This window comes from Oryctolagus cuniculus, chromosome 16 (genome assembly GCF_964237555.1).
Source record: "Oryctolagus cuniculus chromosome 16, mOryCun1.1, whole genome shotgun sequence".
NCBI lineage: Eukaryota > Metazoa > Chordata > Mammalia > Lagomorpha > Leporidae > Oryctolagus > Oryctolagus cuniculus.
In genome coordinates this window covers 62,147,820-62,171,974 of record NC_091447.1, presented here as the reverse complement: position 1 = coordinate 62,171,974, position 24,155 = coordinate 62,147,820, and the positions used below count along the sequence as shown (strand labels likewise).

General features: G+C 50.1%; 2 protein-coding genes and 1 long non-coding RNA gene across 7 annotated transcripts in view; all 3 read left to right on the top strand.

Annotated features, from left to right (window-relative positions):
* Positions 1 to 5,878, top strand: part of LOC100340211 (lysosomal alpha-mannosidase) — a 38,412-nt gene extending 32,534 nt beyond the window's left edge. For 2 of the 4 annotated variants that reach the window (XM_070058815.1, XM_070058817.1), the window contains 7 exons: positions 1,268 to 1,369; positions 1,530 to 1,617; positions 1,744 to 1,824; positions 1,952 to 2,179; positions 2,694 to 2,849; positions 2,987 to 3,089; positions 3,529 to 3,819. In XM_070058815.1, the coding sequence (XP_069914916.1) occupies positions 1,268 to 1,369; positions 1,530 to 1,617; positions 1,744 to 1,824; positions 1,952 to 2,179; positions 2,694 to 2,849; positions 2,987 to 3,089; positions 3,529 to 3,716 (946 nt within the window). In that variant the 3' untranslated portion in view covers positions 3,717 to 3,819. Of the gene's footprint in view, positions 1 to 1,267; positions 1,370 to 1,529; positions 1,618 to 1,743; positions 1,825 to 1,951; positions 2,180 to 2,693; positions 2,850 to 2,986; positions 3,090 to 3,528; positions 3,826 to 5,755 lie in introns of those variants that run through there. The other 2 variants (XM_051837849.2, XM_070058816.1) reach the window with 2 other exon arrangements.
* Positions 5,879 to 6,301: 423 nt separating this feature from the next.
* Positions 6,302 to 9,218, top strand: LOC138843121 (lysosomal alpha-mannosidase-like). The gene is made up of 4 exons (XM_070058818.1): positions 6,302 to 6,526; positions 6,688 to 6,861; positions 7,024 to 7,217; positions 7,733 to 9,218. The coding sequence occupies exons 1-4, from the start codon at positions 6,433 to 6,435 to the stop codon at positions 7,769 to 7,771; spliced, it is 501 nt and encodes a 166-aa protein (XP_069914919.1). The 5' UTR covers positions 6,302 to 6,432; the 3' UTR covers positions 7,772 to 9,218.
* A 370-nt stretch (positions 9,219 to 9,588) lies between these two features.
* Positions 9,589 to 11,065, top strand: LOC103346869 (uncharacterized). 2 transcript variants are annotated; one of them, XR_011382850.1, is made up of 5 exons: positions 9,589 to 9,976; positions 10,055 to 10,168; positions 10,245 to 10,323; positions 10,465 to 10,574; positions 10,973 to 11,065. It is a non-coding gene; the product is annotated as an uncharacterized lncRNA (long non-coding RNA). The 2 variants fall into 2 exon arrangements; XR_011382849.1 differs by having other exon boundaries at positions 9,589 to 10,168.
* Positions 11,066 to 24,155: the final 13,090 nt, after the last annotated feature.

The following is a 24,155-nucleotide window of genomic DNA, read 5'->3' as shown; positions in this document are numbered from 1 at the left end:
ATTGGTGGAGGGAGGGAGGGAGGGAGGGAGGGAGGGAAGGAGAGAGAGAGAGAGAGAGAGAGAGAGAGGTCTTCCATCCACTAGTTCACTCCCCAGATGGCAGCAATGGCTGGAGTTGCACCGATCCAAAGCCAGGAGCCAACAGCCTCCTCCAGGTCTCCCATGGGGTGCAGGGGCCCAAGGACTTGGGCCATCTTCTACTGCTTCTCCAGGCCATAGCAGAGAGCTGGATAGGAAATGGAGCAGCTGGGACTTGAACCAGACCCCATATGGGATGCTGGCACTGCAGGTGGCAGCTTTACCTGCTAAATGACAGTGCTGGTTCCAGAGTTAGTTCTTTTTTTATAAGTCTGGTAGAATTCAGCAGTGAAGCCATCCAGTCTTGGGCTTTTCTTTGTGGGACGGTCTTTATTACCGATTCAATTTACATCTTGGTTATTGGTCTGTTTAGGTTTTTATGTCTTCATGAGTTGGTATGAGTGGATTGTATGTGTCCAGGAATGTATCCATTTGTTCTAGATTTTCCAATTTGTTGGCATACAGCTCTGTTGTTAATTCTTGGTGATTGTGTCATTTACGTGATATGTGTTGTTACATTACCTTTTTCATCACTTATCTTGTTAATTTGGGTCTTCTCCCTCTTATTTTGGTTAATTGTGCCAATGATGTATCAACTTTGTTCATTTTTTTCAAAGACCAGATGTGTATTTCACTGATCTTTTGTACTTTTTGTTTCAATTTTGTTTATTCTCTAATTTTAATTATTTCTTTCCTCCTAATTTGGAGTTTGGTTTCTTATTCTTTTTAAGTATTTGAGATACATTTATTGCTCATTTATTTGGTATGTTTCCAATTTCTGCATGTAGGCACCAATTGCTATAAACTTCCTTCTTAACACTGCTTTTGCAGTGTCCCATAAGTTCGTATTGTCATCTTCATTTGTTTCCAGAAATTTTGTTATTTCTCTTTCAGTTTCTTCTATGAGTCATTATTCACTTAGGAACATGTTGTTCAATCTCCGTATGTCTGCATGTGCTCTAGAGATTCTTGAGTTGTTGATTTCCAGCTTCATTCTGTTGTGGTCAGAGAAGATGCATGGTATGATTTCGATTTCTTCGAATTTGCTGAGATTTGCTTTATGGCCTTGCATAGGGATTCACTCTGATGGGGCACTGGCCAATCCTTTGGTGTCTTAACTTCTGCTCCAGACACCTCCCCCAGAGTGAGTTTAGATGAGGCTCACGAGGTGCTGTCCTGTTGGGTACAGTGACAGTTTTGGGAAGGAAGTGATCAGTCGCTTCGACACGCCGCTGGACACCAAGGGCTACTTCTACACGGACAGCAATGGCCGGGAGATCCTAAAGAGGAGGTGAGGGGGACGCAGGGTGCCTGCGGGGCAGTGGTGATGTGTGTGGGTTCAGGGGTGGGGGCGCTGGCTGATGGTGTGAATGTGGGAGGGACAGGAAGAAGGGAGAGAGCAGAGTGGGGGAGCCAGTGTCCCAGCCTGACCAGATGACCCCCCGCCCCAGGAGGAATTACCGGCCCACCTGGAACTTGAACCAGACAGAGCCTGTGGCGGGGAACTACTATCCAGTCAACACTCGAATTTACATCACGGTACCCTCCCCCACCTTGCACCTCCCCGGGTACAGAATGGGGAGGGCCCCTCACGGCGGCATCTCCCAAGTGCCTGGGGCTGGGGCTGGCTCCCCACCTGCCCTCATGCTCACCCCCCACCCCCAGGACAGGAAGAAGCAGCTGACGGTGCTGACAGACCGCTGCCAGGGGGGCAGCAGCCTGCAGGACGGCTCCCTGGAGCTCATGGTGAGTGGGCGTAGGGGATCTCCAGCCATGCAGGGGTCCTCGCACCACTTCCCACAATGACTCCCTAAAGACAAAGGACAAAGACACCCGGTGCCCCCTCACCCTCTCCTGGCCACACTCCCTCCAGGTGCACCGCAGGCTGCTGCTGGATGATAAGCAAGGTCTGGGGGAGCCGCTGCTGGAGGAGGGCTCAGGGTCGTGGGTGCGAGGGCGCCACCTCGTGCTGCTGGACATGGTGGGCAAGGCGGCCATGGGGCACCGGCTACTGGCACAGAAGGAGGTCCTGGCCCCACAAGTGGTGTTGGCTCCAGATACAGGCACCCCCTACCACCCAGGAGCCACCCAACGCACACAGGTGAGGGGCTGCATGGTGGGCAGTGAGATGGGGTTGCAGTGGAGCCTGAGCCTGGAGCTGGCCTGGGTACAGGTGATCTGTGGCTTAGCTGTGATCCACCTTGCTGGACCTTAAATTGACCTCGGGAGGCCAAAAGCTAGGTCAGCAGCTAGAATAGCTCCTGCCCACTTCCTTCACATGGAGCCCCAGCTCTAACCCCTTGGCATCACTGCATCTCAGGTGAACCCCACCTTCTCAACCATTCTCCTCTCCCAGGCTCTGCCTTGCCTTACCCTCCCCTGCTGCCCCGCCTCTCCCTATCTTCACGCCTGCCCTGACTCTAATTGGATGTATGGTCAGATCAGTTCTACCCCTTCTGAGACCCACCTAGCTGGGACCGTACCCCAACTAATGGCTGCCCCATAGTGTCAGTGGCTCAGTCCTGCAGGGCCCTGTCCACGCCTCTCCACTGAGCACCCCCACCCTCCTCCAAGCCACACTCCTCTCTGATCAGCCCGCTTGTGTCTCCTGACAGTTCTCAGGGCTGCGCCGGGAGCTCCCGCCCTCCGTGCACCTGCTCACCCTGGCCCGCTGGGGCCCAGAGACACTGCTGCTGCGCTTGGAGCACCAGTTCGCCAGCAGGGAGGGCTCGGGCCACAACTTGAGCTCCCCCGTGACCTTGAATTTGCTGGTAAGGAGAGCAGAGGTGGGAAAGAAACAGGAGAGAAGAGAGACAGAGAGACGGTGAAGGAGAGAGAGACAGACAGGCATAAAGATGGGATACCTGGTTTTGTTCCTACTGACCAAGCCCATCCATGGTTCTTGCAGGACCTGTTCTCTACCTTCACCATCACCCGCCTGCAGGAGACCACGCTGGCGGCCAACCAGCCCCGGGCCAGCGCCTCCAGGCTCAAATGGACACCAAACTCTGGTGGGCACCTAGCCTGGGTGGGGTGGGCTCCTGCCTGGGGCTGGCAGCTGGGGCAGTGTATGAGCCATGGTAAAGTGGGCCAGGATCCAGTGTAGAACCTGAGGACCCTGGGCAGATCCAGGCTAGGGGCTTCAGGGTCCAAAGTACATGGAGCATCTAGCAATAGAGAATTTGGTCCCAGGAACAAAGATTTGAGGGACTTCATGGGTTTCTAATTCTCCAAAGGTATCCATCACCCCTGGGGTGGCTTTGAGTGTGTGAGGGCGAGGGCCAGGCATTGCAGAGGAAGGCACACCCGGGGAAGAAGTCACGTATGGATTAGGTTTGAGGCTCTGGGGATGGGTTTGTTGGTGCAGAGTGTAGACAGGCCCAGGGGAGGGAGCGACTGGGTGATGACGTCTGCACCCCCTCACTCTTGCCGTCCACTGCTCCTCCTCAGGCCCCATCAGGAATCTCCCTGTGCACCGTCCTGACCCGGCTGCCATCACTCTGCAGCCCATGGAGATCCGCACTTTTGTGGCCATGGTTGAATGGAAAAGCATGCCGGGGCCCTCGGGGACACCGCCCTCCAAGCCTGAACTCTTCCCTCTTCTCTTCGCCACTGGGGCTTCTGCTGCCACCCACTAACATGATTAAAATGGCATCACCAAGAGTCGGGTCTCCGTTGGCCTGGTTGTGGCACCTTTTGGAGGGAAGTAGAATCTATAATCTAGAATGGTCATCAAACATAGCTGAGGTATTTTTACTTTTTAGTTTTTTTTTTTAAGATTCATTTATTTAAAAGGCAAAGTGACAGCAAGCAAGAACAAGAGAGAAGAGGAAGAAGAGAGAGAAGTCTTGTATCTGCTGGTTCATTCTCCAAATGACCTTAATGGCCAGGATCCTGGAATTCCATGCAGGTCTGCGATGGGGTGTGCAGGAGCCCAGGCACTTGGGCCATCCTGTGCTATTCTCCTAGGTGCATTAGCAGTGAGCACGACCGGAAGTGGATCATCGAGGACTCAAGCCACCAGCCTAGAAAACAGCAGCTTTATCCCCTGCACCATAAGGCTCTTTGTCCCGCCCAGCCGAGCCTTTTGCAGGGAGGTCCCTTCCTAGCCAATGCTCATACCAGACCTTGTGTCTGCAGCACCCAGCCCCACCCATCTCCCCTTTTCCCACCTCTTGCTTTGTTTCTCCCTGCTCGTAGGCCCTGGTAGAGCCGTCTTAAGCAGCCACCAAAGGAGGGCCTGTGCTGGACTTGGGCTGAGGGAACCCAGACCCTTCCTGAGCTGGACTTGGGGGAGGAGTCGGGGGAGGTCTTGGAGCAGGAGGTTGAACCCATGGCAGGTGCCGGTGAGGAGGCCTCAGACAGCTGTGGGTTTCCCAGGAGGCAGAGGCCCAGAGGTTGGCGTAATGTACACTTCTGGCGTGTTCTGGTGTCTGCACCAAGGAGATGCTGTGATTTAAGCTGAGGTTCAGAGTAGAAAGGGAGTGACATCCCCTCCATAAACACACCCTCGGCCAGGCCCTTTGTGGCTGATGGAGGTGAGAGAGGACATCCTGGACTTGGTTAGTAATGATGATCTGATCACAAACAAGATAAAGCTCACCATCATAGATGGTGCAACCCAAGTTGTCCAGATTTCTGAGTGTGCAGGAGTGCTCGCTGGACGTGGTCGTACATGAACCTATGGAAAATGTAGTTGCCTGTGGTCCCACAGGCGGGCACTGGCCTAGGGAAGCCAAGATGACCCATGGAGCTGCCCTGGGTCATCCTTTGATCTCCTACGATTGGGTCTGACCCCTGGATCCATCACCATGAGTGCCTTTGAGGCCTCCCTGTGACAGGCTCAGCATCTCAGAGGGTCCCGGTTGTGGGTGGGCATCCTGAGGTTTCCATGACCACTGAGGGAGCCAGGGTTTGGCCTGAGTCAGACATGGAAGCCAAGGAGGACAGTGTCACCCAGTCTCTGCTCAGCCTAGGACCCTAAAGCCCCTCTAAAACATGTTTTTAAATTACTTGTAAGAGGAGAGAGGGTTGGAGGGAGAGAGATACCGATTTTCAACCACTAAGGAGTCTGGGCTTTGGTTTTCTTAGTAGAAAGATGAGGACCTGGCTGGACTGGTGGGACCTGGAAGCCACCAGGACACTTTGTTGTCCCAGTGGCCTGATCCCCATGCCCTCATCGACCCTGCTCCGAGCCCAGCTCGGTCCCTCTGAAGTCCCTCCCTGATGGTCAATGAGACCCGCTAGGATCCAGCCATACCCACTTGGAACATCGGGCATCCACAGGGAGAGCTGAGACCTCCTCTCTCAAGGGCATAGAGTCGTTCCCAGGCCCCCACAGGGGTGGCAAGAGGCTGAAGGGGCCCCTGGGCCATCCCAGGACCATGGTCCACTGCGTTCAAGGAAGCCAGGCTGATGCAGCACTACAGCCACACTCCTTGTAGCTGCTGGCCAGACTTGAGTCCCACCCCCCTGGTGCTGATTGGCCAGGTCTGGTTCTGGGGGTGGGGCCAGGAACCCTCCTGCAGTCCCGGTGGTGGCTGTGCAGGGTCAGGAGCACTGGAGTCATGACTGCCATTGCAGAGGCTTCGGGAACCCACACTGGGGGCCGCGAGGACGTGGGGCGAGCCTGGTGGATACCATTCCCATCTCTGTCTTTGCTCTTTCTGCTGTTCAGGGCAGCGCACAGCACACACGCTGCAGGATACCAGGTGAGCGAATCCCTGGGATGAATCGGAAGCCGGCCAGGAAGAGGAGGGGCCGCGGGTGTGGACCTCTGAATGGCTGCTGACCCCACAGTGAAGTCCAGGTGCCTGCGGGCTGTCATGAAGCGTGGTGGTCTCTGTCTCTCCTGTGTCACCAAACTGCTGGCGTCTGTATGTCCTAGACTGTAATTGGAAGGCTGTGTGGGGCTGGGAGATGCAGTGTATGGAGGGAGGACGCTCGGTGAGAGCTGGGGCTGTGGACGCTGCCTCCCTGAAGTCCACCCTGACTCCTCCACTTCCTGTGGCCCCCTTGCCCAGGTCACTGCCCTCTGTGTGCCCCAGGACACCCGCAGGTCAGCTGTGTGTGGGGCTGAACGCACCTCAGCCAGGGCTCTGATGATTTTCCCAAGGGGAGAGGGAGAGCCGCGCTGGGGGCTGTGCGGGGTGGGAGCTGTGTGTGTGAGCACCGCGATGCGTGTGTCCTGCCTGGGAGGGCCTGGCCTCCTCTGCACACAGTCAGGCTCAGGTCGGGGCCTCCCCACCTCACCCCAGTGTCCATCATGCTGTCCCCTGAGCCGGCCCCTCCCCCCCACTCCACCTCTTTGCCCTGGGGTATTGTGTGTGTTGGGTCCCCGTGTAGACATGCCCCATGGTGCAGCCAGACATGCTGAATGTTCACCTGCTGCCCCACACACATGATGACGTGGGCTGGGTCAAAACAGTGGACCAGTACTACTATGGGGGTAAGAACTCGGTGGGCGTGGTCCCAGACACCCATCATTGGCCTCGAATCCCTTCTGATTCCTGGACAGCAGGGTGGGGGCAATGCCTGGCCTGGGCTCCTGTGTGGAGGAGGGTCCCCTGGCTCTCCTGGTCCCTGAGTGCCCGACCCCTGTGTCCACAGTTCGGAATGTGCTCCACCACGGGGCCGTGAAGAACATCCTGGACTCGGTCATTTCTGCCCTGCGGGCAGAGCCCAGCCGCAGGTTCGTCTATGTGGAGATGGCCTTCTTCTCCCGTTGGTGGCACCAGCAGACGAACGAAACCCAGCAAGCCGTGCGGGAGCTGGTGCGCCAGGGTGAGCCTGCCCCAAGGACGGGAAATGGAAGCCCGGCTCAGCTTCCTCCTGTAACCCTGGCTTCTGAGACGGGGAGTGAACGCTTTTCTCCTCTCATCCCAGCACCACTCTCCCTGGACCAGGTCCCTGCCCTTGACCCCGCCCCTGCCCCATTCCGCGCAGGGCGCCTGGAGTTTGCCAACGGTGGCTGGGTGATGAACGACGAGGCGGCCACCCACTATGGCGCCATCGTGGACCAGATGACGCTGGGGCTGCGCTTCCTGCAGGACACGTTCGGCGACGACGGGCGCCCCCGTGTGGCCTGGCACATCGACCCCTTTGGGCACTCTCGGGAACAGGCTTCGCTCTTTGCGCAGGTGCTGTGTGGTCCTCTCTGGATGCACCCTTCACTGGTTCTGACTCCTCCCTCGCCACTGACCAGCCCTTGGCCAGTTGTGACCCCTGCCAGGTCTGGCTCCAAGAGTGAACCCCTTTTATGGACTCTGCTCTCTCTCCTTTCTCCTCTCCCTGCTCTGGCCCCGCCCCACATGCTAGGATCCTGGCTCCTTCCCAAGCTGAGTGGCAGGTGGAAGCCTAGGGTGCTTTAAACCCACCTCCATTGGTTGTATTCTGGCACAGACACCCTCAGGTTACACATGGGTCATTTCCTTTTGGCCTTGACATTGCTGGGCAGGTGCAGATGGAGTCTGACATATGTCCCGCCCCTCCCCAGTGTTACGTGGTGTGCTCTGGCTCTTCACAAAGCTTTGAAAGAAACTTGATTCAGCCCCACCATCTACCTGTGTTCTGCCTGCCTCTCCAAAGCCAAAGGGAGCTTGATGGTGGCGGACTCGGTACTAATTCCTGGTGCTTTCTCCTGCCCCACCCCTAGATGAGCTTTGATGGCGTCTTCCTGGGATGTGTGGATTAGCTAGACAAAGAGCTGCAGGAGAAGAAGTGGGAGATGGAGCTGGTGTGGTGGACCAGTGCCAGCCTACAGCCCCTGACTGCCGACCTCTTCACTGATGAGGCTGTGGGGTGACCTGAGCAGTCCCCCAGTGCCCCAGAATCACACGGGCCCCGGACTTGGCTGGGTCCCAAGCTCTACAGGCCTCCTTGGTCTTGATTTAGTGCTCTGCTGTCTGCATCTTCAAATTCTTAATGTTTGTGAACAAGAGCCTAGAATTTTCCTTTTGCTTTGGACCCTACAAATTCTGAAGCCTTTCCTGGGGGAGGTATGGCTAGCTTTGATCCTAGGGCATGTCTGGGGAGCTGGGCTATGCTCTTGAGACTGATGTGGCCCACAGGTGTGCTCCCCAATGTATACAACCCCCCGAGGTATCTGTGCTGGAATAGGCTATGTGATGACAAGCCTGTGGTGGACAACCCCAACAGCCCTGAGCACAACTCCAAGGAACTGGTTGATTACTTCCTCAACTTGGCAGCTACCCAGGTAACTGGGTGTTCATAGCCTGTGGGACTGAGGTGCACATGGGATACAGCCTCCTGTATGGCCCATTCGATGCCTAAAGCCTTCTCATAGCCCTTGGGGGAATGTACTGTTCCAGTCATGGTCTCCATGTCCCACAGTAGATTTGCATGCATTCCTCATTGACCCATGCAGGGACAGCGTAGCCATGGGAACCAGTGTCCTCATCCATGTGGCACTCCCAGGAGAACCGCTCACCAGCCTGTGGCTCTTCGTGTGTCTGTGTGCCATCATGCACCATAAGGGGTCCTCTATAGGTTCCTAGAGATGCATATTGAAAAAACACTGTATGGATTTCAAATTTTTTAGAGTCAAAATCAATTTAGCTTTCATTGAAAACATTGTTTGAAAAATGATTTATTTGTTATTCATTCATTGGGAAGGCAGAGTGCTTGAGAGATAGAGATAGGGAGGGAGAGAAGGAGAGAGAGAGAGAAAGATAGAAGAGAGAAAAAGAGAGAGATCGATCTTCCATTTGTTGATTTCCTTCCCAAATGCTTGAAACAACTAGGTCAGGCCAGGCTGAAGAAAGGAGTGCAGAGCTGCGTGCCTATCTGCTTTGTAGGTGAAAGGCATGCAAGTGCCTGCACCATCAACTCCTGCCTCCTGGGATGTATATGCCAGATACCTGGAATCAGGAGTAGAGCTGAGATCTGAACCCAGACACTCCAATATGGGATGTGTCATCCCAAGGGAGTCTCTGAACTCCTGCACCAAGTGCCCGCCCCTCATTGATATTTCTGACCACACATGAGGGGTCTTCAAAAAAGCTCATGAAAATATGTATTATGGAAACAGTATACATGATTTCTATATATACGGCACTGAAATAATTTTACTTTTCAGTTGAATTTACCATGAAATATTGAAAGATCCTTGTTGTACATAGACAAAATAGACACAGGGGTGGCCCTATGGATAGTGAAGGCCAACTGTAGGCACCTATGAATGGATGTGTGTAGACTTTTGGATGCACAGCTCTTGGTACACTGAAATGTTTGTTGAGCACCTACGGTGTACACTGGGGACACAGCACTGCAGAACATCTTTGTTTCTCACGCATATCACCATCCTGTTCCCCCACCTACTGACTTAGGGTGAGCAGCACTGGCTTTTAGAAACGCTTGACAAGACTGAAGGTGATATTCCTGAAGATGATATTCATATGGGGCAGCTTCAGCTGCTGTGCCACAGTGGTGGCCTCTTCCTTTATACTTTAAATCATCTCTGGATGATGTAGAATAATAAGTGTGATAATAAGTGTGATAAGGTCACATTAGGCTCTCCCATGAACAATTCTCATAGTAAAATTTGATTACAGAAAAGGTTGAGTGAAATTCTTGCATCATCCAAGAATCCTCCCAAGGATGCTAATGTTTGGATTTGACCAAAATCATTTTCACACCTGATCAATGATGCACTCAAAAGGTGCACCATTGACTCATCGCCTGAGCCGACCAGATGCACGCCTGTGGGCACCAGGTGGGAAGCTGGATGTGTGCAGCTATGGGTCCCAGGGACGCAGCGCTGTCCCCGAGGGCTCACCCACTCTCCTCCCCCAGCAGCAGGCAAATGGGAGCCGCGTCCATGTGCTCTACTCCACCCCCGCCTGTTACCTCTGGGAGCGAACAAGGCCAACCTCACCTGGTATTTGGGGGGCCCTGGGAGGGAGGCTGGGAGCTTGGCATGCTCCACACCTCGTGATCCTGCCCTCTGCATATGCAGGTCACTGAAGGAGGATGACTTCTTCCCATATACCGATGGCCCCCAGCACTTCTGGACCAGCTACTTCGGCCGGCCTTCAAGCGCTATGAGCGCGTCAGCTACAACTTCCTGCAGGTGGGCGGCGCCGGCGGGAGGGGGCAGCCAGGAGGCCCCTTAGACCAGGAGCCTGAACTTGTGCACTGCTCCCCAGGTGTGCAAGCAGCTGGAGGCGCTGGCGGGCCCGGCGGCCAACGTGGGGCCCTATGGGTCGGGAGACAGCGCTCCCCTAGGTAGGGGTCGGCCGGCGCGGGGCTGTGGACTGGAGAGGGGCTGCAGGTGGGACCCAGCCCTGGGCCACCCCCTCAAGCCCTTTTTAATCTCTGCAAGATTTCATCGCATACGGGGCCTTTTTGTCTTCTTGGGGTCCTCAGAGAAGGCCACTGTGGTGCTTCAGAACCACAAAGTGGTCAGCCGCACCTCCAGCCAGCACGTGGTGGAAGACGACCTGTGCCAACTGGCTGCGGGCTGGAGGCCCTGCAAGGTGAGCAGGGCGGGGCTTTGGAGAGGAGGGGGTGGGGACTTGAAAGGGTGGGGTCTTGGACTGGAGGAGGCGGGGAGAGGCGGGGACAGGGCGAAGGCTAGGGCGTGGGCACAGTGCGGATGGGCAGTGAGCGCCACAGGGCCTGGCAATGAATGGAAGATGATAAAGGGGTGGGGCAAGGGCGTTTGCAAATTAACGTAGAAAATTAACATAGGACAAACAAATTAACATAGGAAAATTAACATAGAACAAACAAATTAACATAGAAAGGCAGGCGCGGGTGTCACCACCTGGGAGACAAGGGCCGTGAATGTAATATGGGGGTGCTGTACTGCCAGAGTGAAAGGAGACCCAGGTGGGCGTTTAGAGCGAGGCCGCCCCGTGGCGCTGCCCCCCAGGTTCTCCTGAGCAACGCCCTGGCGCGGCTCAGCGGCTCCCAGGAGGCTTTCTCCATCTGCCCGGAGCTCAACATCAGCGTCTGCCCGCTCGGCGCGCGTGAGCCGGGTGGGGGCGGGGCGGGAGGCAGGTGCCACGGGCGGGGCCCAGGGGGAGGTGACCCCACAGGTGATGGGGCGCACGGAAGAAGAGGCAGGGCTCCCGCTGATGGGGTGCACGGGGTGGTGGTAATTATTTGGGATGACCTTTGTGGAGCGAGATTTATGGGTCTCAGCCAAGCCAGGGCAGGACAGAGACCAGGACCGCCGCCCCAGTTCCACACGCCCTCCCTGTTCCCCTCCCCCAGTTCCAGGTCGCCATTTACAACTCCCTGGCCCGGAAGGTGGACCGCATGGTGCGGTTGCCGGTCAGTGAAGGCGCTTTCCTCGTGAAGGACCCCAGTGGCCACGCGGTGCCCAGCGATGTGAGCCCCTTCAGGGACTGTCACCCGTGGACACCCATGGGCACGCCCCTCCCCCTCGTGGTCCCCTCCTGTCCCTGCAGATCTCTGCCCGCTCTGGCCCTTAGCATCAGCCCCCCTCGGAGCATCTCTCCCACCCGAGTGGTCCCCTTTAATCCCCCAGGACATTTCCTCCCTGTTTCTGGAGAGCCCCTGCCTCCCAGACGGCCTCCCCCCTTGAGCCTCCTCCTCCCCTGCAGTCCTTCCTCCCTCCTAGGTGTCCTGGGAGGATGCTGTGTGACATTGTGAGACACATGACAGATATTTCAAAAAAAAGTGTGTGTGTTTTAATATTTATTTATTTATTTCAAAGGCAGAGTTAGAGAGACCGTGGATGACAGAGAGAGGCAGAGATTACATCTGCTGGGTCACTCCCCAGATGGCTGCAATGGCTGGATCTGGGCCAATTCGAAGCCAGGATCCAGGAGCTTCTTCCTGGTCTCCCACCTGGGCTCGGGGGCCCAAGGACTTGAGCTATCGTCTGCTGCTTTCCCAGGCACGTTAGCATGGAGCTGGATTAGAAGTAGAACAGCCAGGGGGCTGGTGCTGTGGCACAGTAGGTTAATCCTCCACCTGCAGTGCCGGCATCCCATTTGGGCACCGGTTTGAGTCCTGGCTGCTCCACTTCCGATTCAGTTCTCTAATATAGCCTGGGAAAGCAGTAGAAGTTGGCCCAAGTTCTTCGGCCCCTGCACCCATGTGGGAGACCTGGATGAAGCTCCAGGCTCCTGGCTCCGGATTGGCAGAGCTCCAGCTGTTGCAGCCATTTGGGGAGTGAACCAGTGGATGGAAGACCTTTGTCTCTGTCTCGTCCTCTTACTGTCTGTAACTCTACCTCTCAAATAAATTAAGAAGAAAAAAAGAAAGAAAGAAAGAAAGAAAGAGGAGCAGCCAGGACTTAAACTGGCCCCCATGTGTGATGCCAGTGCGACAGATGATGGCTTTATCTGCTGCACCATAGCACTGGCCCCACGTGTGTGTGTTTTAAAATTAACATATTCAGGAGCCGGCACTGTGATGTAGCAGGCACAGCTGCCACCTGCAGTGCCGGCATCCCATATGGGTGCTGGTTCGCGTCCTGGCTGCTCCACTTCTGATCCAGCTCTCTGCTATGGCCTGGGAAAGCAGTGGAAGATGTCCCAAGTCTCCCCTGCACCTGCGTGGGAGACCCAGAAGAAGCTCCTGGCTTCAGATCAGCGCACCTCCAGCCATTGTAGGGGATTTGACCATTGTAGGGAGTGAACCAGTGGATGGAAGACCTTTCTCTCTCTGCCTCTGTTTCTCTATAACTATGCCTTTCAAATAATAAAATAAATAAATATTTTTAAAAAGTGAACATATTCAGATGTTTGAGAGGGAGGGGGAGGGACGAAGGTAAGGAGGGGAGGAGGGTGGGGGAGAGAGAGGGAGAGAGAGAGAGAAAGAGATTCCATCTCCTAATTCACTCTTCCATATGCCCACACTGCCTGGAGCCAGGCTGAAGCTGGGAGCCGGGACTCAGTCCCGTGCTTCCATGTGGTTGGCAGGAGCCCCACACTAGGAGCCATCACTGTTCCCTGCGAGTGTCTACCTTGCAAGGAACTCTGGAGTCAAGAGCTGGGGCCCAGACTGAGCTGAGGCATCTGATAAGATGCCGCAGGGATCGTAACTGCTAGGCAGGTGTGTGCCCAGGAGGTTGGCAATTTTAGGGGGAGGGCATGGCCTTTAATGCCTTCCTGAGAAGGTGGGAGGTGAAGTGAGACCCGAGAGAGGGGGCCCTTTGGCTGTTTGATAGCAGAGGAATCCAGACAGGCAAAGAGACCCACTTGTTATTCAAGGACGCAGAGGGGTCCTGCTGTGGTCGACCCACAGTGAGAAGGGAACAGGCCAGGCTGGGAGGATCTGGTTGAGCATGGCTTTACTGTGAAGGAGCCAGGGGCAGGGCATGGCTGCAGGAGCAGTATCATGGACTTTGAAAAACAAAGGATTATGGGACCCCATTTCCATACAAAAGTTAGAAATATTACTTCATGAGAGTGTGGCATAAAGATAAATGCTACCCAAGAAAGCTTCCTTGAATACATTCGGTAGTGTTGTCTTGAGGTTTTCTTTTGATTCTGACAGAAATGAAAATATTTCTGTGGGAGCTGGCATCATGGTCCCTGTGTCAGCTGCATGCATCGGCTTCGGTCTGAAGTAGACAAATTGGGATGTCCCCGGTGCCCTCAGTTGTAGGGGACAGAGTGTGGGACGTGAACATCAAAGAGTGGGACCTGGATGGGGTTAACCATGTGAGTGCTGCAGGGCCATGGGGGTGACGAGGTAGAGCTGGTAGGAGTCTCTAATGGGATCAAGTGCGAGGAGAGAGAGAGCATATTTCTGGAGGATTTGATTATATAGGGAATCACAGCTGATTGAGGACAGCTGGCATGGTTCAATTCTGTGTGACAGAAGATACTGGGTGTGATTTCCTAGCTGCCATGAAGGCGTCTTCCCTTCCGTTTCCATATTTTAACTGATCTTGTGGGTGACCTGTGGCTCGTCTTGGGAGGGGTGGTATCTGCCTGAGTTTCAGAAGCCTACTGAGAGGAGAGGGCTTGGTGTGGCAGATGCCACTTCCCGGCTAAGGAGAAAGTGTGCAGCCATCAACTCTGGACAGCTGAACTCCATCGTCAGGAAGCCTCCACCTGGCTGATGCCCTGGGTCTCTCGGATGGCCCATCACCTCAACAGAGCCCGAAGATCTCACTGGCTTTCTAACCCCTACCTGTAGCTACTCTGTCCCTTTAAAACCCTTTCTGGGTCTGGCACTGTGGTGTAGAAGGTTAAGCCACTGCCAGTAGCAGTGGTATCCTGTATGGGTGCCGGTTTGAGTCCTGGCTGCTCCACTTCTGATCTGGCACCCTGCTATTGCACTTGGGATAGCAGCGGAAGATGGCCCAAATCCTTGGGCCCCTGCCACCCACGTGGGAAACCCAGAAGAAGCTCTTGGCTTTGGCCTAGCCCAGCCCTAGCCCTTGCAGCCATTTGGAGAGTGAATCAGCAGATGGAAGATCTCTGTCTGTATTTCTGCCTTTCAAAGAAATAACTCTTAAAAGTGGGCACCATGCTCTCCCCATGTCTCCACGTAGCCGTCCCTCTGTGCATGTGTCCTTGTCCTACTCTCCTCTGGTTGTAGGGACACCCGAATAAGTCCGTTGCATCTCCCAGTACAGTCACCTTCCAAGATCGGGGGGTCAGGATGTCAGCACAGCATTCAGGGGAACACACTTCAGCTCACTGCATGGACTCAAATACAATGTTAAGGTCATGCGTACGGGGCCGGCGCTGGGGCCTAGTAGGTTAAGCCTCCACCTGCAGTGCCAGCTTCCCATATGGGCACTGGTTTGAGTCCCAGCTGCTCCACTTCCAATCCAGCTCCCTGCTAATGCACCTGGGAAACCATTGGAAGATGGCCCAAGTGCTTGGGCCCCTGCACCCATGTGAGAGACCTGGAAGAAGCTCCTGGCTTCAGATTAGCTCAGCTCCAGCCATTGAGGCCAGTTAGGGACTGAACCAGTGGATGGAAGATCTCTCGATGTCTCTCTCTCTCTCTCTCTCTCTCTCTCTCTATATATATATATATATATATATATATAAATATACCTAGTCTTCTTCCTTTCTCTGTCTGTAACTCTACCTCTCAAGTAAATAAATAATTTTATTAGGGGCTAAATTAATTCTTTGATTTCCATAGACACCTTGCAATCTTTCTGGACTAAAACAAAGTTCTGAGGATTGTGTGTGTGTGTGTGTGTGTGTGTATTCTGTGTTTTCTGTGACAAAATGGAAATGGGCCCTCTTGTAGGATTCAGTAGTTTTCTGTGGGGAAGGTTTAATTGGGGAGCCTCTAATAAGTAACATATTTTTAAAAGATTTATTTATTTATTCATTTATTTATTCGTTTGAATGTCAGAGTTACACAGAGAGAGAGAGAGAAAGAGAGAGAGAGAGGAGAGAGAAAGAGAGGTCCTTCATCCACTGGTTCACTCTCTAATTGGCCGCAAAGGCTGGAGCTGCACTGATCCAAAGCCAGGAGCTTCTTTTGGGTCTCCCACGTGGGTGCAGGGACCTATGGGCTTGGGCCATCTTCTACTGCCTCCCCAGGCCACAGCACAGAACTGGATTGGAAATGGAGCAACTGGGACTCGAAGTGGCGCCCATATGGAATGCCAGCACTGCAGGGTGGCTTTAACCGCTACATCACAGCGCTGACCCCTAAGAAGTAACATCTTCACACCTCAGGTCTTAGTTTTAGTTCAGAAAGATCACAGGGTATCTATGGAAATCAAAGAAGAATTAATTTAGCCCCTAAAAAATAAATGAATATCTGATCCAGAAAAAAAAAAGAAGTAGAACTGGGAAACTGAGGAAAGCACTTCCTGAGAACAGGATGGTGCCCAAGCAGAAACCCAAGGGCGTGACCTCACCCTGGGGCGCCCAGGCCCTCGTTTACTTCCCCACTAAGGGGCCCAGGTCCTCAGTGACGCCAGTGACCCGCTGTCAATGCCTTGTGGCCCCCAGGCCTGCCTGCTCCCCCACATGGTGCCTAGCTCACCTCTGAGGTCAGTGAGGCTGTGGGTCGCACCCCCAAGATGGGCCTGGGGCACCTCAGCTGTGTCCTGGAGCCCTCCTGTGGCCGCTGCTCTGTGGTCTTGGGCAGGGTGTTTGCTGGCAAGGGTCTTCACTGCTGTGCAGAGGGTCATGCTGTGGGTGTGTGCTCTGGGCTGGCAGCCCTCCCTCTCTGTTGCTCTTTGGGGCAGGTGTTCCAAGAGGGGGTCCCTGCTGATGACAATTGAATTCCAGCAATGGACTTTTGTTCCATGCCTATGAGAGAGGTAGAGACAGAGAGAGGGAGGGAGGGAGAGACAGGTCTTTCATCCTCTGGTTCACTCCCCAAATGGCCACAATGACCGGAACTGGGCCGATCTGAAGCTGGGAGCCAGGAGCTTCTTCTAGGTCTCCCACATGGGTGCAGGAAATCAAACAGTTGGGCCATCTCCTACTGCTTTTCCAGGCTGTAACAGAGAGATCAGAAGTGCAGCAGCCGGGACTTGAAGTGGTGCGCCTGTGGGATGGCCGGTGCCACAGGCAAAAGTTTAAGCTACTATGCCACAGCACCGCCGACCCCGCCCCCCCCATGACTTTTACTTTTTTTTTTTTTTTTTTTTTTTACTTTTATTTAGTGAGTATAAATTTCCAAAGTACGACTTATGGATTACAATGGCTTCCCCCCCATACCGTCCCTCCCACCCGCAACCATCCCCTTTCCCAATCCCTCTCCCCTTCCATTCACATCAAGATTCATTTTCGATTATCTTAATATACAGAAGATCAGCTTAGTATACATTAAGTAAAGATTTCAACAGTTTGCTCCCACACAGAAACATAAAGTGAAAAATAATAGATGATTTTTTAAATGATGATGAAATCAGATCAGACCTATTGTCATGTTTAATCCCAGTGAGAGTCAAGTTGGGAATTGATAATTTCTTTTTTTTTTTTTTTACAGAAGATCAGTTTAGTACACATTAAGTAAAGATTTCAACAGTTTGCACCCACATAGAAACACAAAGTGAAATATACTGTTTGAGTACTCGTTATAGCATTAAATCTCAATGTACAGCACATTAAGGACAGAGATCCTACATGAGGAGTAAGTGCACAGTGACTCCTGTTGTTGACTTTACAAATTGACACTCCTGTCTATGGCATCAGTAATCTCCCTATGCTCCAGTCATGAGTTTCCAAGGCTATGGAAGCCCTCTGAGTTCTCCGACTCTTATCTTGTTTAGACAAGGTCATAGTCAAAGTGGAGGTTCTCTCCTCCCTTCAGAGAAAGGTACCTCCTTCTTTGAAGACCTGTTCTTTCCACTGGGATCTCACTCACAGAGATCTTTCATTTAGGTTTTTGTGTGTGTGTGGTTGGTTTTTTTTTTTTTTTTTTTGCCGGAGTGTCTTGGCTTTCCATGCCTGAAATACTCTCATGGGCTTTTCAGCCAGATCCAAATGCTTTTAGGGCTGATTCTGAGGCCAGAGTGCTGTTTAGGACATCTGCCATTCTATGAGTCTGCTGAGTATCTCGCTTCCCATGTTGGATCACTCTCCCCTTTATTTATTCTATCGGTTAGTATTAGCAGGTACTAGACTTGTTTATGTGCTCCCTTTGACTCTTAGTCCTTTCATTATGATTAATTGTGAACTGAAATTGATCACTTGGACTAGTGAGATGGCATTGGTACATGCCACCTTGATGGGATTGAATTGGAGTCCCCTGGTATGTTTCTAGCTCTACCATTTGGGGCAAGTCAGCTTGAGCATGTCCCAAATTATACACCTCTTCCCTCTCTTATTCCCACTCTTATGTTAAACAGGGATCACATTTCAGTTAATTTTCAACACTTAAGAATAACTGTGTATTAATTACAGAATTAAACCAGTCATATTAAGTAGAACAGACAAAAAAACTACTAAGAGGGATAATGTATTAAGTTGTTCATTAACAGTCAGGGCTATGCTGATCAAGTCACCATTTCTCATAGTGTCCATTTCACTTCAACAGGTTTCCTTTTTGGTGTTCAGTCAGTTGTCACCGATCAGGGAGAACATATGGTATTTGTCCCTTTGGGACTGGCTTACTTCACTCAGCATGATGTGTTCCAGATTCCTCCATTTTGTTGCAAATGACTGGATTTCGTTGTTTCTTACTGCGGTATAGTATTCTAAAGAGTACATATCCCATAATTTCTTTATCCATTCTACCGTTGATGGGCATTTAGGTTGGTTCCAGGTCTTGGCTATTGTGAATTGTGCTGCGATAAACATTAGGGTGCAGACCGCTTTTTTGTTTGCCAATTTAAATTCCTTTGGGTAAATTCCAAGGAGTGGGATAGCTGGGTCGAATGGTAGGGTTATCTTCAGGTTTCTGAGGAATCTCCAGACTGACTTCCATAGAGGCTTCACCAGTTTGCATTCCCACCAACAGTAGGTTAGTGTCCCTTTTTCCCCACATCCTCGCCAGCATCTGTTGTTGGTAGATTTCTGTATGTGAGCCATTCTAACCGGGGTGAGGTGAAACGTCATTGTGGTTTTGATTTGCATTTCCCTGATTGCTAATGACCTTGAACATTTTTTTCATGTCCCTGTTGGCCATTTTGATTTCCTCTTTTGAAAAATGTCTATTGAGGTCCTTGGCCCATCTCTTAAGTAGGTTCTTTGTTTAGTTGTTGTGGAGTTTCTTGATCTCTTTGTAGATTCTGGTTATTAACCCTTTATCTGTTGCATAGTTTGCAAATATTTTTTCCCATTCTGTCGGTTGTCTCTTCACTCTCCTGACTGTTTCTTTTGCAGTACGGAAACTTCTCAATTTGATGCAATCCCAATAGTTGATTTTGGCTTTGACTGCCTATGCCTCCCGGGTCTTTTCCAGAAACTCTTTGCCTGTGCCAATATCTTGAAGGGTTTCTCCAATGTTCTCTAATGACTTGATGGTGTCAGGTCGTAGAATTAGGTCTTTAATCCATGTTGAGTGGATTTTTGTGTAAGGTGTAAGGTAGGGGTCTTGCTTCATGATTCTGCACGTGGAAATCCAGTTTTCCCAGCACCATTTATTGAATAGACTGTCCTTGCTCCAGCAATTGGTTTTAGATCCTTGATCAAATATAAGTTGACTATAGATGTTTGGGTTGATTTCTGGTGTTTCAATTCTGTTCCATTGGTCTATCCATCTGTTTCTGTACCAGTACCATGCTGTTTTGATTACAACTACCCTGTAGTATGTCCTGAAATCTGGTATTGAGATGCCTCCGGTTTTGTTTTTGTTGTACAAGATTGCTTTAGCTATTCGAGGTCTCTTGTGCCTCCATATAAATTTCAGCATCATTTTTTCTAGATCTGAGAAGAATGTCTTTGGTATCCTGATTGGAATTGCATTGAATCTATAAATTGCTTTTGGGAGAATGGACATTTTGATGATGTTGATTGTTCCAATCCATCAGCATGGAAGATTTTTCCATTTTTTGGTATCCTCTTCTATTTCTTTCTTTAAGATTTTGTAATTTTCATCGTAGAGATCTTTAACATCCTTGGTTAAGTTTATTCCAAGGTATTTGATTGTTTTTGTAGCTATTATGAATGGGATTGATCTTAGCAATTCTTTCTCAGCCGTGGTATTGCTTGTATATACAAAGACTGTTGATTTTTGTGCATTGATTTTATATCCTGCCACTTTGCCAAACTCCTCTATGAGTTCCAATAGTCTCTTAGTAGAGTTCTTTGGATCCTCTAAGTAAAGAATCATATCGTCTGCAAAGAGGGATAGTTTGACTTCTTCCTTCTCAATTTGTATTCCTTTAATTTCTTTTTCTTGTCTGATGGTTCTGGCTAAAACTTCCAGAACTATGTTAAATGTCAGTGGTGAGAGTGGGCATCCCTGTCTGGTGCCAGATCTCAGTGGAAATGCTTCCAACTTTTCCCCATTCAATAGGATGCTGGCTGTGGGTTTTTCATAAATTGCTTTGATTCTATTGAGGAATGTTCCTTCTATACCCAATTTGCTTAGAGTTTTCATCATGAAAGGGTGTTGAATTTTATTGAATGCTTTCTCTGCATCAATTGAGATAATCATATGGTTTTTCTTTTGCAGTCTGTTAATGTGGTGAATCACATTGATTGATTTGCGAATGCTGAACCATCCCTGCATACTAGGGATAAATCCCACTTGGTCTGGGTGGACGATCTTTCTGATGTGTTGTTGTATTCTATTGGCCAGAATTTTATTGAGGATTTTTGCATCTATGTTCATCAGGGATATTGGTCTGTAATTCTCTTTCAATGCTGCATCTTTCTCTGGCTTAGGGATTAAGGTGATGCTGGCTTCATAGAAAGAATTTGGGAGGATTCCATCTTTTTTGATTGTTCTGAGTAGTTTTAGAAGAAATGGAGTTAGTTCTTTAAATGTCTAGTAGAATGCAGCAGTGAATCCATCTGGTCCTGGGCTTTTCTTTTTTGGGAGGGCCTTTATTACTGTTTCAATTTTTTTCTCAGTTATGGGTCTATTTAGGTTTTCTATGTCTTCCTGGTTCAATTTAGGTAGATTGCATGTGTCCAGGAAATCTATCCATTTCTGATAGAGTTCCCTGTTTGCTGGCATACAACTCTTTGTAGTAATTTCTGATGATTCTTTTTATTTCTGTGGTGTCTGTTGTTATGTTTCCTTTTTCATCTCTGATTTTATTGATTTGTGTCTTTTCTCTTCTTTTTTTTTAGTTAGTTGGGCCAATGGGGTGTCAATTTTGTTTATTTTTTCAAAAAACCAGCTTCTCGCTTGGCTGATTTTTTGTAGTGTTTTTTTGGATCAATCCTGTTAATTTTTTCTCTGGTTTTAATTATTTCTCTTCTACTAGTTTTGGGTTTGGTTTGCTGCAGTTTTTCTAGGTCCTTGAGATGCGCTGAAAGCTCTTTTATTTGGTACCTTTCCAATTTCTTGATATAGGCACCTATTGCTATAAATTTGCCTCTCAATACTGCTTTTGCTGTATCCCATAAATTTTGATATGTTGTGTTGTTATCTTCATTTACTTCCAGAAAGTTTTTGATTTCTCTTTTGATTTCTTGAATAACCCAGTGTTCATTCAGGAGCATGTTGTTCAGTCTCCATGTGTTTGCATACTTTCTGGGGCTTCCTGAGTTGCTAATTTCCACCTTCATGCTGCTGTGGTCTGAGAAGCTGCATCGTATGATTCTAATTCTTTTAAATTTGCTGAGACTTGCTTTATGGCCCAGTATGTGGTCAATCCTAGAGAAGGTTCCATGCACTGCTGAGAAGAATGTAAAGTCTTTAGATGTAGGATTGAAAGTTCTGTAGATATCTGTTAGATCCATTTGGGCAATAGTATCAATTAAATCTGCTGTTTCCTTGTTGATCTTCTGTCCGGATGATCTGTCTATTTCTGAGAGTGGAGTATTGAAGTCCCCCAGTACTATTGTATTGGAATCTAAGTCTCCCTTTAAGTCCCTTAACATATCTTTTTAATAGACCGGTGCCCTGTAATTAGGTGCATATACATTTATAATAGTTACATCTTCCTGTTGAATTGAACCCTTAATCATTATATAGTGTCCCTCTTTGTCTCTCTTAACAGTTTTTGTATTAAAGTTTATTTTGTCTGATATTAATATGGCTACACCTGCTTTTTTCATTTCTGTTGGCATGGAATATCTTTTTCCAACCTTTCACTTTCAGTCTGCATGCATCTGTGTTAGAGAGATGTGTTTCTTGTAGGCAACAAATAGTTGGGTTGTGTTCTTTCAGCCAATCGGTGTCTTTTAACTGAAGAGTTAAGTCCATTAACGTTTAATGTGACTATTGATAAGTAGTAACTTTGCCCTGCCATTTTCCCAGAGATATTTTCTAGTATATGCTTTGAGCTTCCCATGCTCTTTTACTGGTAGGTTTTCTTCCTTTCCCTTCTTTCATATTGATGGCCGTGTTTCTGTGTTCCTGAGTGTAGCACATCTTTAAGTATCTTTTGCAGGGCCGGACGAGTGGCCACAAAGTCTTTCAATTTCTGTTTCCAATAAAGGTCTTTATTTCACCTTCATTCACAAATGAGAGCTTAGCAGGATATAATATTCTGGGCTGGCAATTTTTCTCTCTTAGCACCTGTGCTACGTCTCGCCATTCCCTCCTAGCCTGTAGTGTTTCTGATGAGAAGTCTGCTGTGAGTCTAATTGGAGATCCTCTGAGAGTAATCTGACATTTCTCTCTTGCACATTTTAGGATCTTTTCTTTATGTTTCACTGTGGTAAGTTTAATTACCATGTGTTGTTTTTTAAATAGTATCCTGTAGATTCCCAACAATATTTTTGAGATTTCTAATTTCCTCTTCTTTTCTTTGGTTTGACTGTATGTTTTCCTGTGCTCTATCTTCTAAGTCCGATATTCTCTCTTCTGCTTCACCCATTCTGTTTTTAAGGCTTTCTAATGTGTTTGTCATTTGATCTATTGAGCTCTTCCTTTCAGTTTGATTTCTCTTCACTATCACACTTTCCTGTTCTACTAGTTTCTGCGTTTCATTTTGATTCTTCCTTAAAATTTCATTTTCACGAGAGAGATTTTCGATCTTGTCCAATAAGGATTTCTGTAGTTCAAGGATTTGCTTTTGAAAACTTCTAAATGATCTTATCATAAATTTTTTGAAATCCGTATCTTGCATTTCTTCTATCTCATCATCTTCATAATCTTGGCTTGGGGTGTTTTGTTTATTTGGAGGCATCATAGTGTCATCGTTGATCTTGTTCCCTCGATTTCTGTGTTTGTTGCTTGGCATAGTTAATTCTTTCATCACTGTGCGTTTTTTTTTTCTTTTCTTTTTTTTTTTTTAATTTTTTGACAGGCAGAGTGGACAGTGAGAGAGACAGACAGAAAGGTCTTCCTTTGCCATTGGTTCATCCTCCAATGGCCGCTGCAGCCGGCGCGCTGCAGCTGGTGCACTGCGCTGATCCGAAGGCAGGAGCCAGGTGCTTCTCCTGGTCTCCCATGGGGTGCAGGGCCCAAGCACTTGGGCCATCCTCCACTGCCTTCCCGGGCCACAGCAGAGAGCTGGCCTGGAAGAGGGGCAACCGGGACAGAATCCGGCGCCCCGACCGGGACTAGAACCCGGTGTACCGGCGCCGCTAGGCGGAGGATTAGCCTAGTGAGCCACGGCGCCGGCTGTGCGTTTTTTTTTTATTTTATTTTTTTTACTTTATACTATGTCTGTGTTAAGTGGACTGCCTGCTGTTGGAGGAGCCTTGGAGGCTTGAAATGGGTGCGGCCTGAGAGCTCTGCTTGGTTCTTCTGGGTTACGGGTGTGCAAAGGTGACACCCTCAGGTTATGCGTGGTAAATCTCTCTCTATTTATTTATTTATTTATTTTATTTATTCAGGAGGTAAGTAATACCGCACCGCACGTCTGTGCAGAATTGATGGTATTTAGCTTCCAATCTCTGGCTTCTACCCAAAGAGTCTGTGCAGGCTCTGTTTCTCCTCTGGACTCCCACTGGGTTGCCTAGGCTACTGAATTGTAGTGACTCAGTTCCTTAGCTCTCCCCTGTTGTTATGTAAATCCAGAGAGGGGGCCTGCTCTTTGTCTCTCGCAAACTCTTGGAAACTCTTGTAAGCCTTGCAGCCTTGCAACCTTTGCAAGGTTGTCGGAGAGAGAAACCTGCCACTGTTTTTTTCCTTCTCTCTGGTAGTGAGTCCGGTGGACTTTCTGGCTCCCCTCTAGATTCTGACCCCAGTTTCCCCGCCAATGTCTCGGGTTATTGAGCTCACCTCCCCTTCCAGCTCTGATGTGTGGACTCAGAGCCCTGGGCGTCCAAACTCTCCCCGCTGGTGTCTGTGTGACATGCCTAATTTTGTTTTAAACAGTTAACTCCTGGGGGCTGGTGTCGTGGTGCAGTGAGTTTAAACCACAGCTTCCTACACCAACACCCCCCAACAGAGTGGCTGTCTGAGTCCCGGCTGCTCTGCTTCCCACCCAGCTCCCTGCTGATGTGTCTGGGAAGGCAGCGGCTCCAGTGGCCACAGCAGGTGTCTCTGCTACCCTGCAGGCCCTGCTGCCGCTGCTCCAGGTGCCTCCAGCGTGGGCACCTGTGGTTTGCTCTTGGCACACCTTGTTGTACTCG